The sequence below is a fragment of the Sander lucioperca genome, chromosome 15 (genome assembly GCF_008315115.2).
Source record: "Sander lucioperca isolate FBNREF2018 chromosome 15, SLUC_FBN_1.2, whole genome shotgun sequence".
In the NCBI taxonomy this organism is placed as follows: Eukaryota; Metazoa; Chordata; class Actinopteri; order Perciformes; family Percidae; genus Sander; species Sander lucioperca.
The window spans coordinates 8,789,562-8,806,449 of NC_050187.1; the positions used below are offsets into that span (position 1 = coordinate 8,789,562).

General features: G+C 44.1%; 1 protein-coding gene across 1 annotated transcript in view; it reads left to right on the forward strand.

Annotated features, from left to right (window-relative positions):
- LOC116047871 (sodium/potassium/calcium exchanger 3-like) overlaps positions 1 to 16,888 on the forward strand; it is a 135,765-nt gene that overhangs the window by 42,200 nt on the left and 76,677 nt on the right. Inside the window, exon 2 of the mRNA XM_031296896.2 lies at positions 15,217 to 15,342. Within this exon, the coding sequence (XP_031152756.1) occupies positions 15,217 to 15,342 (126 nt within the window). The remainder of the gene's footprint in view (positions 1 to 15,216; positions 15,343 to 16,888) is intronic.

Consider the following 16,888-nt stretch of genomic DNA (forward strand, 5'->3'; position numbering starts at 1 on the left):
TATTTTCTCACTTTTAGGATAGTGTTACTTTCTGCATGCCATTATAGACAATACTACTGTATTTTGTAGATTGTGTCATTATGTGACCTTTATTTAGCCTGGGTAAACCCTGACGAACTTCCGGCAAATTTTAAATTTGCTCTGCAAGTCAGTCTGGCGAAGAGCCCATTCAAACCCATTTCCAATGTCCCCGAAATCGAGGCACCAATCACAACCGCTGACGCAGGCTTTACACCAGTCACAACCAGTGAGGCGGGCTTTATGCGACATCGATAGCGCAGCGCATAGACAGTATATAAGAGTCGCGCAGCGACGGCGAGCAGCTTTTTGTTTACATTCAACATGACGGCTACCGAAGAGCAGCGTCACCCGGATCGTTGGTCTGATTGGTTGGACTATCCAATGCGCCCAGAGGCATTTGAGCGGCGTCCGTTGGTGACGCCCCTTTGGAAATGAACTGTCAATGAACCTTTCCCACACCCACCAGGGTCTGGTGTCAACCAGGCTAACCTTTATTCTCAACATACATCAATTATTCCTTTCATCAACACAGTTTCCTGATGCTAATTTTATAATTAATGTAATTATGTATGTATATTTATGTGTATGTATAATGTATGGGTTCTATACTAATAGGTTCATACAATACAAATTGTAAATACCAGAGGGGCTTTTAGACACAAGGTTAAGGCTTTTTTATGGAATAGAATAGCCAATATTTTTTAATTAGAGGAGACTGATTATTTTATGTGATTTATGATTCTCTGATTTTAGAAATGTTTAGCTTTTAAACCTTGGATGATCTGTATTATATGTTATTGTATTTGACCTGAAATAGGTCTTCGTTATGTGTTGCATGTTTTAACACCAAGGACCATGTTGGAAATAAGTGTTTACACTTTAACATGCTATCCTTTGGATTATGTTGTTTGTCAAATCCAAAATAAATCAAATCAAATCAAATCAAAATACAGTAACCTAGATATTGCCTATGTCCTATGATGGGGAGCCAAGGATGTTGGTATCACGTGTAGCATGTTACAGCACCGTATAGTAAGAGCCATGTGCTCATGGCCTGATTCTTTTCTCTCTAGGGACAAGGTTGTAGCTAGCACTAAACACACACACACACACACACACACACACACACACACACACACACGTAATACACGTAATACACACATAATACACACAGCACTTTAATAGACTAGGAATGGCCGTGCGCACAATTATACAATTTACAAACACATACACATAACACACTTGTAACCCATATAAAAACATATTATGTCACACAGATGCACAAGGACTCAGACATGTCTTTATGCATAGAAAGAAATGTGCACACACATGCACTCACATGCATACACACACAAGCCTGCTAAGTGACGCTAAAGAAGATAAAGTAGCTAATTAAACACGACAGGAGCAATGAGCGGCCATGTCATGTGATGTTATGGGGTCGGCTTGGACGTATAGACTTTGGCCAATATAGGACACTGTGAAACGTGAGGTGGGGAGAAGAATGTAGCAAAATATGGGCCCAAAATTCCTAATCTGTTTCATCACCTAAAACATTCAAATCCATCCACTAGGGACCATGCATATCCCAAGCAAATTTCAGGACAATTAGACGTTAGATTTCGAAATACCAGGTGGAAGTTTGAGGATGACGATGGCACTAGACGAAAGGTCATGAAGTCAGCGGAATCATAAGGTATCATCCTCTGGGTATCTAAGTACTAGATTTCATTCCAAAGTGTTCAGTGGTTGTTAAGATATCTTGCTCTGGCCTAAGTGATGGGACCACCTTTTGGTTGAAGTTGTACCAGAAACCCAACCAACCATTTGCAGGGAAAAATATAGAGCAAAAAAGCAATATATATTATGATCTTTGAATTAGGGCTGCAACAAACGATTATTTTCTTGATTAATCGATTAGTTGTTTGGTCTATAAAATGTCAGAAAATGTCGATCAGTGATTCCCAAAGCCCAAGATGACGTCCTCAAATGACTTCTTTTTTCCACAACTCAAAGAGATTAAGTGTACTGTCACAGAGGAGAGAAGAAACTAGAAAATATTTACATTTAACAAGCTGCAATCAGAGAATGTTTAAACCGATTAAATGATTGTCAAAATAGTTGGCGATTAATTTAATAGTTGACAACGGTGCGATTAATTTCTGCAGCTCTACTTTGAATAGACAGTGCTAGTGTTCATCACAGACCCGTCCGATTGGAGGAGGGAAAATACTCAATTCTGAAAACTCTGCATTAGTACGACTTGTAGCTAATGACAAGCAGATATGAATATGAAAACCTGAATTTGACTTTGAAATGAATACATATCAACATGCAACTTGAAAATGTACATGTGTAGCTTTTTACATGATCATGATCAACATGGCTCTCATTCCTGTCTTCCATGTGGAACTGCTACTGAGTCCCAGTGTATCTACCTGTGTGTTGCACAACACATCAGAGAGCATGTGCGTGTAGTTTGGTTAGTCATTGTTTCGTGTGTGTGTGTGTCTGTGTGCATGTGTCGCGTTACTCAGAGCTATCTCATGCACAACCCCCCCCAAACCCTCCCTGCATCTTATCTATTACGTCACATCACCATGGTAACCTCAGCAGTGGTGATGCATTCTGCTTCACTGGACCACCAGCCACCTAAACACTCACCAAGGTCTGTTGTGTTTCAGTGTAAGTGTGTCTACATGCATGTCACGCAGGTGAGTGTGTGTGAACTTTAACTGTGTGTGTGTGTGTGTGTGTGTGTGTGTGTGTGTGTGTGTGCGTGCGTGCGTTTGTGTCTGTCTGTCTGTGTGTGTTTGTGTGTATGTGCTGTCTAATAAAGCACAGATTCAAGTTATTTAGGAATAACAGATAGAGATGATTCCTGAGGAGTGTGTTGAGGGTGTTTCAAGCTACTGTATAAAGTTCAATTTAATTTGCTGCACATTAACTGCAACAATACACAACATGCTAAATTCAGCTGAACATATAATAATTATGAGCTGCAGAATTCCTCAACATAAACAACGTTACACATTGTGTAAGAACAACATACAATATTTCAAATTGAGACACGTAAGGCTTGCAAAGCAACACCTCCGTTAATATACAACGCTCTAAACCAGGGGTCTTCAATGTTTTTTAGGCCAAGGACCCCTTAACTGAAAGAGAACCGGAGCAGGGACCCCCTACTACATATGTTATATAAAATGTTGTATATTAAACTGGGCCTTCAATAACGTGTGGGCAGCCTAAAACATTTATACCTTTTTTGCATAAAATACTAAGCTATTAAAATAGCCTAATAATTGTTGGCATGATTTTATAAATCATGTTTTATGTTAAAACATACATGTGGCACAGTGAATCCTTAGGATGAACTGTATCTGGGGATGGATATCTAAGTGACTACCTTACCTACAGGCCAGTAAGCCTGTCATCAGTGGGGATTTATATTTGCTAATACAATGTTAGATTCATGTTAAGACTTTTTAATTTTTTTAAAAACTTCAACATTTTGCAATAATTTGGAGCCCCCCCTGCATTGACTCTGAGGACCCCCTAGGGGTCCTGGACCCCCTGTTGAAGATCCCTGCTCTAAATAATCAAACACACGGGCAGTGCGAGGCTCCGCCATTATACAATAACGAGCAGCAACGCGCCACGACATTATTGCAGTGCAATAAACACAGTGTAACATTATTATGAGGTAAAACGAAGTACAGCAACACTATCTTATATTATCTATATATAAAAAGTTTTTCGACATCAGCACTCTCTTCCAAACTTTCCCAAAACTGAAACTTAAGCCGTCTTCTTCAGCGAGCAGCAGAGCGCAGTGCCGCTTCTGATTGGCTGATTCTCAAGCAGCCAGTTTTACCTGGCTAAGGAGGTCGTCCTTTGTCACAGCTGCCCCCAAATTTGTTACATTAAATTTGCCACACTAAGAAGGACTGACTGTATCAGTGTCTGGTATGGCAGGCAGAGCGACAAGGCGAGCGACAGGCCTCGTGTCCATTTTGTCCTTGACCTCAGTGACATGACGTAAAGGCCACTGCACTCTTGGCAGCTGTGGGTCCACCACCATGACTGTGGTTCCAGTTTGCAGCTGTGCAGGGTCCTTATGTCACTTGGAGCGAGTCTGAAGAGTTGGGAGGTAGTGTCGGATAAAGTGGGACCAAAACTGGTCAGCCAGCACCTGAGTGTGTCTCCAGCGGTGGCGACTCAGGAGCTAAGACTCAGCATACACAGCCTGTGGTAAAGAGGGGTCGAGCTGCCCCATGAGGAGCAAGTTGGGGGTTCACTGGGTCAGCATCCCCCACGTCTGTTGACACGTAACCCAGTGGTTTGGAGTTTAAAATCCCCTCCACTCAATAAGTACTGTCCGCAGGAACTCTTCGGGGACAGTCTGTGACTGGATGGTGGCATACAGTGCAGCTTTAACAGATCTCACTTCCCTTTCCCAGACTTCTCCAAAGTGTGGTGCGCTTGGGGGGTTGAACTGAAACCTTTTTTTTTTTTTTTTATTTATTTTTATTAATTTCTGTGGGTCATCATAATTTGGTTCCAGGAAATACATCAAATAAAGGCGAAACAACAAATAAAAAAAAAAAAATCATTAAAGACTCAAAATGTCACCACAGATCACACACACACACACACACACACACACACACACACACACACACACACACACACACACACACACACAAATAAGTAAAATAAAATAATAAAGGGGGTTCTAAAGACATGCTCTAGCAATATAAATTTTTTAAAGATAAGAGATGAATTTTTGGAGAGAATATCATTTTTCTGTTAGTATACTTAGATAACCAAATCTCTATACTCTCCCAAGTCTTCTTAATTCCTTTGCAGTACCAAAAGGCATGCATAAGGGAGTCACCATATAGATTACATTTTAAACATATATCTGATGATGTGTTATCAAACTTGTTTATTTTATCTCTAGTGTAATATATTCTTGTCATTATCTTAAACTGTATTAGACGCAGATTTTCGTTAGTAGTTAATTTGTATGTTAGTGACAAGCTTTCTTTCCATTTTTCTTTAACATCAACCCCTAGGTCTTCCGTCCATTTATTGTATATACTTTGTAATAATTCATCATTGCTTTCCATGCTTATCAGTAAATTGTACATAGAGCCGATCAGCCTCCTTTTTTTGTTGCTTTGGCTTAAAATGTTAGACATTTCATTAAAATGTTAGATATTTCGGGTTGAACTGAAACCTAATGTGGTGTTTAGCCAGATGAGCCTGGAGTGTGGGGTGTAATGACCTGAAGGCTTCTTGGAGCTCTCTTTCACCTCCCTTAGTTAGAATTAGTGGCCTGGTCGGACCGGAGCTCTGCTGGCTTACCCCTTCGTGCAATGAAGCGGCGGAGGGCCATCAGAAAGGAATCAGAGTCCAGGCTAGACAGAACATCCACGTGCACAGCGTCAGGTATTTAAACACTATGCCCCATCTCTTCTCATGGCGACGGCCAACCTTCACTGTGAAAGGCCCAAAGCAGTCCATGCCCGTAGAGAAGAACGGGGGCTTCAGCAGCCTTAGTCTGGACTGTGGGAGGTCTGCCATCTTGGGCACTGGAGAGCCTCTCCAGTCGTGCCCAAGATGGCAGACCTCCCACAGTGGTGCGCTTAACAGCTTCACAGCCATGAAGAATCCAGTATTTGCGCCGCAGTTCTGCAAAAAGGTGCTCTGATCCTGGATGGCCAAGGCTCTTGTCCATGTCCTGGATGATGAGCTGGGTCACTTTATGCTGATGGTCCAGGACCACTGGGTGAATAGATTCTGGCTGTAGCTGGTCACTGCGGCTGAGCCTTCCTCCAACCCGGATGAGTCTCACAGTCTCGTCATACTCTGGTGCTAGGGAGATCAGCCTACTGGTGGCAGCTACTCAAGAGGCTGAGCTCCTCAGCAAAGCTGTCCTGCTGGGCTCGTCTCAATACTTCTCTCTCTGCTTTTTGGTAGTCATCAGCAGAAAGACTGACGGGGCTCACTGATGACCCAGGGCTGGATTGTGCAACAGCCTCTGTCAGCGCTCTGAACAAGGAAAACTGATCAGCATTTGGTAGCAGAGAAGTCTGTATGCTTGTAGTGAGACAGCAGACAGTGGGTTTTCGCAGCTCAGCAGAATTCTCTGTCTTCTCTGTGGCTGGCTGTGTGGGCCAGACTTCAGGCGACTGTTGTAGGAAGGCAGGGCCCTGACTCCATCTGGTCTTACCAGCCACTTCCAGCAGTGTTTTCCCCCGCGTGATGTAATCGACTGGGTTGTTGACAGAATCCACATATCTCCAGGCCCGGACGTCAATCAGCTCCTGGATTTCAGCTATCTGTGTTCCCACAAATACCTTGTACCGACAGGAGTCGGACTTGGAGCCATGTGAGTATTGTTGTGGAGTCTGTCCAGAAGACAACATTGCAGATATTCACAGTCAGCTCTCTTTGCAGTAGTGCAGCTAGCTGTGTCAGGGCAGCACATAGTTCTAGTCTTGGTATCAATTGCTGCTTCTTTGGGGCCACTCTGGATCTGGCAGTCAGGAAAGACACTTCCACACGGCCATGTGAGCTCTCCGTCCGCAGATAGACCACTGAGCCATATGCCTTCTCTGACGCATTAGCAAAGATGTTTAGGTCTCTCTGGAGGTTTGAAGTGTCCATCTCAGGGCTCACATAGCAGCGAGGCAGTAGAATCTGGGAGAGATGCTGCAATTCTTCCTCAGCCATGACTGCAGCACATCCTCAGGCAGTGACGGGTCATCCCAGTCTCTCTGTTTGTCCCACAAGTGCTGCACCAGGACCTTGGCCCGCAAGGTGAAGGGGACTATAAATCCCAGGGGTTCGTACAGGCATGCCAGGACTCTGTATATGTTTCTCATGGTGGGTGTGGGTTGGTCCAGCATACGGTATTTATACCTTAAGGCTCTTATATACTAGACGCAGCCCAGCTGGCGCGTGCAAATGTGACGTCATGGGATCACCGTGACTATTTATACCCGCGCTGGTGCTCGCGACACTAGTTGCTGTCTTCTCCTGAACTGAGGTGGCGCTAATGAGCAAAGGCTACTGACATTGCTCTTTCTACGGACTAGAAGAAGAAGAAAAAAGTAAACAACGGCAGAACCAAGGGGGTAAGCTTCTCCTCACAACGCGTATATCCTATGGTGCCATTTTGATGCTAACAAGCACTCACCCCCCGTTAGCATCCCATTGACTGCCATTCATTTTGACGTCACTTTGACAGTGAATAACTTTACATCTGAAGCGTTTAAAGACTTTATTTGTCCGTTGTTTATTTCTAAAGAAACACGACAATGTATAAAAGGCTCCATTACCTCGTATCTCACGTTATGGCTCTGTAGTAGACGTTTTTATAAAAATAGGCTAACGATTGTGTCATAACCACGGGACTTACTGTTGCGTAGTAGAGGAATTACCGTATAGTACAGGAGAAGCTCGCAGGCAGTTTCGACTTCCATTAGCTGTTTAAGTTTAATTACTAATGTTAACTAGCATTTTAGTTAGCAATAATTAGCCTGTGCCTGTGTTATCGTCTTACATATACCTACGCTCTTTTAGATTCGGAATGATTGAGAATTCTCTTGGTACAGCTACCAGAAGACTTACAACTTTCAGACAGGTTGCTCACGTCACATTTACGTCGTCTCTCTCAGTTGGAGGCTGCGCAGTAACGCTCTGCGCTCACCGGAAAAGTGCTTCTAATATCCTTCACTGGTCTCCGTCCAGAGCAACGGGATCTGTTGGTCCATTCTATATACAGTCTATGGGCAGAACTGGCAGCAGCATTGCTGTCAATGCTTCGATTTGATTCGATGATCTACTTCGTCGGATCAAGCCTTTCATTCGCCATAAAAGAACTCATCTTAACCCAGTAAGTTTGCAAGAGAGACTTGCAGTCACTCTGAGAGTCCTGACATCCGGTTGTCGGCAAACTCGTTCAGGCCTCCTGTTTCCGCTTTGTCGCGCGCCGCTAAAAAAAAAAGAGCCGTGCGCGACCTCTGCTCGCCACCTTGGATGCGGCTAGTATAATTCGCGTTTTAAGGTGTCTGAATTGCAGAGCCAGGGGTGAGCTCCTAAGGGTCAGTGTCTGACTCGTTGAGCCACAACTCACTGCTCTCAGATCTGGCTTCTTTGGGCAGGTGGCTGATGACCTCAGGGGTGTTACTGGCCCAGTGGCGTAGCTCAAATCCACATGTAGCCAACAGTGAGGTCAGTTTGTCAACCAGGTGATGGGCTTCTTCCACAGACGGGAGGCTCTGCAGACAGTTGTCCACATAAAAGGATCGTTCTGTCGACACTTGAACATCTTCACCTGGCTAACTGTGGTCAAACACGTTTCTGCAGCGCAAAAGTAGCACAGCAGGGGCTACATGTGGTGCCAAATGGAAGGACTTGCCATGTGTAGATGCAGATTCCTCTGTCTTCAGGTCTCGCCACAGGAAGCGCTGCAAGGGCTTGTCATCTGGGTGCAGCCTCACCTGGTGAAACAAGCCTTTGATATCGCTGCTGACAGCAATGGCATGCTCTCTGAAGCACAGCATTACACCCAGTCAGTAAACTGGAACTTAAGGTGGGCCCAGGCAACAGCAGCTCGTTGAGGTTTTTTCCCTTATACATGAAGGAACAGTTGAACACAATCCTGTTCTTTCCCGTTCCCGTGGGGTCCCAAACGCACAGGCTCCACTGGAGTGATTAAGTGTGTATAATCTGACCCGATTAACAGCATGGGTTGCACTCTGTTAATCATCTGGAGAGACCTCTTAAATGCTTGTGCTTCCTCTGAAGTACCTTCATTGGGTAAGTGTGCTCAGCCAGACCTAGTTGATCAGCAGTGAATGATCTGTATATCTTAAAGGATTTCTTTGGATGGTCTACTGGGGAGATGGAGAAAGACACTGCAGTGCCGTGCAGAACCCTGATGTCCTGCCAAACAGTTCAGAGGATTAGATCTTCCCGCTTACCAGTAAGCTTAAGGCTCTGCGCTAGGGATGTCACAAGAACCGATACTTCGGTACCAACTCGGTACCAAAATTCTGAAAACTTGCCGGTACTCATTTTTCCAGGTACCGGGGGAGCAATCCTTCTGCACCTGACGGGGGCAGTATATACCCTGTTAAAAATGTTCTAGACTGCCGCTAAATGCTAAAGAAGAACACCGACCAGCACGGAAAAACAGCGAATAGCCCCTCATCTCCCTGTATGGCTTGACCACATTCAGCTTCTGGCTTTACCGTACATCTACAGCGGCAGCTTTCACGACTTCACCTGGAACTCCCAAACCGCAAGTGAGTCTATTTCTCTTTACATGTGCTCTGATAGCGCTTGTTTTAACGGACCTATAACATCAGTTAACTTTAACCAGTCCGGTTCTTTGTGAAAAACAACAACGGCAGAGAGAAACAGACGTAACTAAACATGCTTGCTGTCTGGGAGTTCCGGGTGAACTCATGAAAGACGGTACCGTACTCTGGCTGTGTGGTGATGCCAGGCTTCAAAGCAACGGGCTATGGGGTCCAGAAGACTGACGTTTTCGTTTTTATAAATCATGCTCTCCTTGTCCCCTCACACCCCCCCCCAATATTTAAATGAAGGAATTCATGTTTATTGTAATGTAAAGTATAATTATTATTTTCTTCCTTTTTTTTACACACACCGTGGTATCAACTTTAGTATCGAGTATAGTGTACTTTTGTTGGTATCGGTACCGAATACTAGTCGTGACATCCCTACTCTGCGCTGCTGCAGGGAGTAGAATGGTCCGCTCCGACCCATCGTCAAGGATGGCATATGTCTCCAAGGTTCACCGTTACGCAGCAGCACTTCACTCACTTTAAATAGGACCTGGCTACACCCAGCCTGCCTGTCTACGTACAGGACTTCATTAGTTGTGCTGATGAGGCAGGATGTATCCTCAGCTGCAGGTTTTATATTCACTTTATGCAGAGCTTGCAGATGTTTCCCCTTACAGTTGTGACATGTAGACATGTAATCTTCACTGTGCAGCCTGTTGTGTGCGACCGCATCGCCAGCACCTTTTGTTGATCCACGCTGTTATCTGTTCCACTGTAAGCTGTGCAAAGTTCACACACTTATCTAGGAAGTGCTGCGTGTTAGAGCAGTAAGGGCAGTATGCTGTCCTCTCTGGCTGCTTGGTGCTAGAGGGGGCCTTCTCTACTGCTGGTGTGCTCTCAGGTTGGTCTGTGGTGTGCATGATGCTGGTGCTCTTACCACTATTACCGTCGCGGGGGCGCTCTGTCCTGGGTCCTGCTCTGCTCTTGTCTTCACTGTTTAGAGGCTCATACACCATCTCTTGCATCTTCAGCTCGTAGTCAAGCCAGTCAGAAAAGTGCAAGAGGCTTGGGATAGTAACATGCATTGGGTACAGGAATCTCTTAAACTCAGCCCGTCTTTCCACTGTCCCCAAGCTGGTCTAAGATTCCCACGAGTGCTCTCACTTTCAGGGCGAACCACTTAAATATTAGGGGCCTCCATTAGATCAGCTATTTTTTCTGAGAGCTAGCTGGTGAGGCTGTCCATAATGCTCAATTAGGCTTGCCATAGTGTCAGTATAGGGCTGCAGTGAGTTAGTGTAGGAGTCCACTATTAGCAGCGCCTCCTCATACTTCAGGTGGTCCGCCAGGATCTGGCATTTAAAGCGCTCTGTAGCATCCACAGGCAGTAGGTTCTCCAGAGCGACCTTAAGCCTGGCGAACTCTCTCAGATCCCCTTTGGTCCCGCGGTACCCTCTCATGGTGGTGGGAGGGTTGCAGCTCTTCGGGCAGCAACTCACATCTTTGTGGGGTGTAGGGTACACAGTACTCTGGTGTCTGTACCCCGGGCACTGGATGATGTGGCTCAGGGCGACTGGGAGACTCCTGCTGACGTGTTGTCCTAATGTCTCTCTGCGCTGTTATGAGCCCTGCCATAAGGTCCTGTGATGGTGGCTAATAAACGTCATCTGCTACTGGGGGTGGTGGCGGTGGCCAGTCGTCATCATCTGGAGGCAGAGTGTGACCACCAACTTGCACAGGTGGCAGGATTGGCGTGGGTCGGTACACACCGCCATCCTGCTCTATGTGATGCTGCTGTTGGGGGGAGGGGCATCAAGTCGCCTGTGCATGTCCATTACCTGTTGCTGCAGCCTCTGATTATCTCCGCTCAGCTTATGAAGAGCTTCAAGGTACTCAGGCACTGTTTCTGGGGCAGGCCGCCATCGGGCAGAGGCAGGCGTACTCTGGAAGAGGGGTTCTGTATACTCAGACTGGTGTGGATAGGCAGCTTTGGCTCCCTGCATGACTCTCTCGTCCTTACGCAGCAGTGGGGGTGTGAGAGGCGTCATCCTGGCGTGTCTCTCCGGAAATCTCACCATGCTGTCGTAGGGCTGCTGTTGCTCTGACAGGTTAGCCGCTTGATGAGGCAAATGAGAGGGCTGCTACAGTGCTTAGAGGGGGATGTCATAGTCCTCCATCCAGGCTGGTCGCCGGATCTCTCGGCAGGGACGGGCATCTGCTGGGCGGGTATACTGATCCGAGAACATCTCTAAACAATCCCACGGTGACCACGCTGTATCCGGCTTGAAGGGCCAAATGTTTTGGTGACTGAAAAGGACTGTATATTTTGGCTGGATTTTAAAAGGTTGTGTGGTTGTGTGTGGTTCTGAAACAGAGATACAGGCATAAATCAGTAAAATGTAGACTTTATATAAATTTCAAATAGTTATTATATGCCTAGCAGGTATATAATAATAATTTTGATGCTCACAGCATAGAAAAATTACAGTACATTAAATAAGTTAGTTTTTCGCAGTTCGCAGAGCACACCTCCAGGTGCAGATTTTTTTCTAATAAGAGTGGAGTTGTTCAGATACCGATACCAGTATTGGAAATGCCTCCGATACTGCCTAAAGTGCTGGTATTGGTATCGGCAAGTACGCGATATGCACCAATCCAATACCACATCATTTAGCAAAAAAAATAAAATAAAAAATACTTTAAATAAGTTTATTGATGTTCTTATTTCGTTAATGACTGACCTCAAACTAGATAATAACAGAAAGTTCTATGGCATTCATTATCTGTAGGTATTTGTTCAAAGGGTTTAACCTGAGCCAGGCCATACAACAATGGCAATCATATCACATCCATACAGGGTTAGTAATATACAGCTGTTAAAATTAAACCTGGTATTGGAACATCTCTTAATAAGAGGGAAATATCTTTTGGGGGCTAATACAGCTCATGAGATGCCTTACACATCAAGGTGTTTCATCACTTCACTAATGCAAAAAAATCTTATAAAAATCTTGCAGAAATATAGCCATAAAGCAGTCCTGCTAACCAGCAACATTTAACAGTAATGTCCCAGAGGGGTAATGTGGTTTATAGACAGCAGTCAAATTATTGATAGATACAAAAAACAGTAATATTTACTGTGGGTGGGGGAAAAAAACAATAGAGCATAGTATCGTGATATTTTCCGTAGCAATACTGTATTGATACACGGAAGCCAAGTATCGTTTTTTTATTATATACATGCACGTGACAATTTAACTTTTTGGTCCTAGAGAGAAGAAACTGAATTGCCTTTTCAGTCCACTACATGGTGCAGTTGAGGTTTTGTTTCTGGTGGTCAGCAGGAGAAATGTTTTTAGATTAAAACAGACGTTAACAAAGTTTTTTTGACATAATTTGAAGTTGGAAAAAAGGTAAATTGCAATATATCGAACAATATCACAATATGTTTAAATTGCAATAATATTGTATTGTAATAATATCGTATCGTGGGGCCTCTGGTGATTCCCACCTCTAATATTTACAAAGAAGTGCACAGGTTAAGGTACCCTGTGGACTTTCCATCACAGCGCTGTGGAGGAGGGTCTGGCTAGTCCACACAGCATACCAGGATGGGAGAAAAATGTGCTCTGGTTTATTGGCATTTCTTTAAACAAATCACAATTGTCTTGGGAGGCTTTAAGCGCGGGACAGAGCAACGGCGCCTCTGCAAAATACCCTCGGGAAGGAACTTGTTTGTCACTTCTGAGCGGTGCGCGACCCCAGGAGTAGCGTAGCGCCTAGTTGGGCGGCACTGCACTCCCCATAGGAAATCAGTGGAACAGCCAGCGCAGAGCTGGTTTGCCACCTATCATGTGTAGACGGGTTTGCCGCATATCACGTGTAGACTGGTCATATCTTTTATCGACATTGTTACGATGGTAGTGAGAGCGACAATCGTAGGTGTGTTGAGTGAGTGACGTGAGTGACGTCAGTGAGTGATTGGACGTCAGTGAGTGATTGGTCGACTCAAGGAGAGAGGGAGCAATGTCGTACATAAGGGTAGCGGCGTGTGAGGGAAAAGCAAGAGGAACAAGAGACAGCAAAAACAATGTAAAGTGAGTCAAAAGTTTACAATGAAACAACAAGCTGCTTAAAGGTGCCCTGCCACATGTATTTCATTACTTTGTGGTAATGTCTGAAGTTCTACCATGGACTCTGTAACATTTTGTGTGGAAAAAATGCCTTGGTTACCTTGTTTCAAGCCATTCTAGCGTGGTATAGAAAGCCTGCAGGAAGACTCAGCTCGATTTGTGCCAGTTCTCATTAATATTCAACGAGCTAAGCTACTTGACTCTGATTGGCTAACAGCTAGCCAATGAGAGCCTGGCTATCAGCATCCTTTACCCAGCGCAATTGGGCGACCTCATGAATAGTAATGAGCTCAGGCAACACCACGTCAGACTGACCAGCTTTTGTAATTGGCCTGATTTCTCTGCTTTTTTCTTTTCAGTGGCTAGAGCTGACAGAGGAGGTAGCAGTTCATTTTCACATTCACGACATAACACAAACACAGATGGACCTAACATATTAAAAAAAATACAAGTAAAAACGGTTTTGTGTGTCAGGGCACCTTTAAGACACAGTGGCTTCATCTGTTGTTAATACTGTTGGTAAAGTGAAGGGTGTTACAACGTGGAGACTGCAGTGCTCACACAGAGAGTAGAGTGTCACACACAGCACACCTTTTTGTTTACTTAAATCGCACACTCTTGCGGTTATGTAATCTTACGGAGATTCGTGCAGCCCTTCTTGAATATGTCAAAAGTAGATAAATAAAACCAAAATATGGCTGCCAAAAAGGTAAGAAGAAAAAGAATTATTTAGTAATTTGGTTGTACTGACCCTTTACAGAAAATGCTATTTTTTTTAGGAAAGGTGGCAATACAACATTGCATTTAATGTAAAACAGGGCTCACAAAAAAAAAAACAATAATCAATTAAAATACTTACTGAGGAGGTAACACATTTTTCTCAGGGATTCACGTCTTTGTTGCATTGTCCCTTCTGAGACTTAGTTCTGCTTTTGGGCTTAAGGATAGTTGTTGGTGTTCACAGTTATTAGCTAAACATATGCTCCCAAGCACATATCCACCATAATACTGCCATACATCAGCTACAATCATCACTCCAGAGCATCCTGTTCTAGCTCACTGCCTCTCTATTCTTCCATCTGCCTGTGACATAGCTGTTTGCATAGCGTTGCCAACATTTCATGTTTCTGCATTTTGATAAATATAGCCGAGCTCAGTGCTATTTATAGAAGCCCCGGCATGCTGTGCACCTAAGACAGGGCTTGTTGCATGGTGGGAGGTGGGGCGCTTGAGGATAGTGTGACCCAGATGACTGAGCTGGAATGATTGGCCTTGCTGCGCTTACTATGCTGCCGCACTAATGCTCCCACAGAAACGTGGTGACACAAGATGCACGTCTCATCTGCCTTTGTTCTGTGGGGAGAGGGAAGGTTTGGAGTATTCAAGAATGTCTATTAACTACGGAACTAAGAGCTTGTGCATTTTGCCCATTAGCCTGTTTTTGCACGAGGGGCATCACAACATGCATCTATCTCCAGAATAAAACATAATAACGTAACAAAATATATTAGGGATCTCTTTGAAAGTGTTATTATTTTGTTACATAAAACCAAGTTTTTTCGAATGCAACGTGATGCATTCAGTGTCTTTCACCAAGCCAACTGCCCAGGGATAGAGCTGCCACTAATGGTTTGTCTCATGGTTTGTTTTCAGTGAATACATTCTTTATGAAACCATTCTAACTATTCCACCATCTCTTTCTCTTTGTTTCTGCCTTTGCTGGGCACTCTCAGGATATCATGTTTCCAGTTCCGTGGTTGATGAGGGCGCGAGGTGGGAGAGCCGTCACCTTCTACAAGAAGTCTATGACAACGAGTCAAAGCTCTACTCTGAGCCTGCAAAAAACTGCACAGAACCAGGTAAGACTGCCTGAGATGTACGGTGAGATAAATGTAAAAGAAAACATGTCACAAGAGCAGGCAGAACTTTGAGGTTTCTGTGAGACAAAGCAATTTAAAGAACCCTATGTGTGTCTTTGCAAGAGAGGTAGAGGTATTAATCACAGTGCAATGCAAACACCAGTGTGGGGAGTTAAGCATTTTCTTTGGATAGAACAATCAATTGATTATGTCAAGATGCTCTTATTACTGTATGACACATACCTACTGTATCTTATTTTGGAGTTTCAGGACTTATCAGAGCCAAAGCCCAAAATTTCACATTTCGTAGTAGGTAAAACAAAGATAGTTTACTGGGTAAAGTACAAACAAAACAAAACATCATTCACAATGAGGATCAAAGTACAAACAAAGTAAAGCGCTCACTTGGAGGATAACAAAACACAAAAAAACCCTAATATCATGGGAACATGGCTGGAACGTTGGACTAGACTGTCACACAGACTGAACAAGACGAACTGGCACAAGACAAAGGGAGACATGGCGTTTCTCAATCTGTGTTCTTCTATTGACTTGTGTTCTTGTGTCCCTGTGAAACGTCATCTCGTGTTGCCAAAGTACTGTCCCAATACACAAGTTCACATTTCACCAAGAACAGTTAAGATTACCGGAAATGTTCTTGACACGCCCATTTTACCGAGGATGCATTGGTTGGTAACTTGTATGAACTTGCCAGCAACTGTATCCCAACATTAATTTCGGCATTCAAGGAGGGTCGGGTTTCCGGTACATAGACAGACCAATAACGGGACAATTGTAAACATTTTCTCCATCTTATTTATCACTAAATTCACTTCTGAGAATGTTTTAGGCGAGAAATGCGAAGATCGTTGCTGAATTGATCGGAGTTGAGAAGCTCCATAAAGTGACGCGATCGTTTGTTTAAATATCACAACACATGTCCATCATAAGATTAACGGGAACTTGTGGTTAACTGTCTTTTCGGAGTTAAACTCCACAAGCGCCTGCAGGATTGACAACCTCGCTGGCCGGCCGTCTCACACACACAGCCACAGCACAGCAGGCAGAGGCGGGGGAGAGACTTGTTTAAATTATGACATAGGCTATATACATTAGATTTAGTATTTAGTTCATACTTGTTTTGGTGTATTTGTTTTCTGATTTATTAGAAGTTGAGTTTCAGTCATAAATGAACATTTGTACATAAAGTGGTAACATGCTATGGCATGTTATGTAGACTAAAGGGGAGACACCAACCTTTATAATTTGAATTGCTAATTTCCATCTGTTGTCCCTGGGCATATACAGTGCACTACAATAATATACAAATGTTAATTCTTCCAAGAACAACCAGCAAGAACGTTCTCCCCAAGAACACAAGTCCGTTATTTGCATTCTTGAGATTGAGAAACAGCTCAAGGACTACTTATACACGAGGTAGGGGAAAACAGATGAAACCAATCAGGAGCGGGGTAGACAATCACAATGGCGGGAAATTCGCACAAAGGGAGGAAGTCAGGGTCTGAAACGAGAGGGAAAGGTGAAT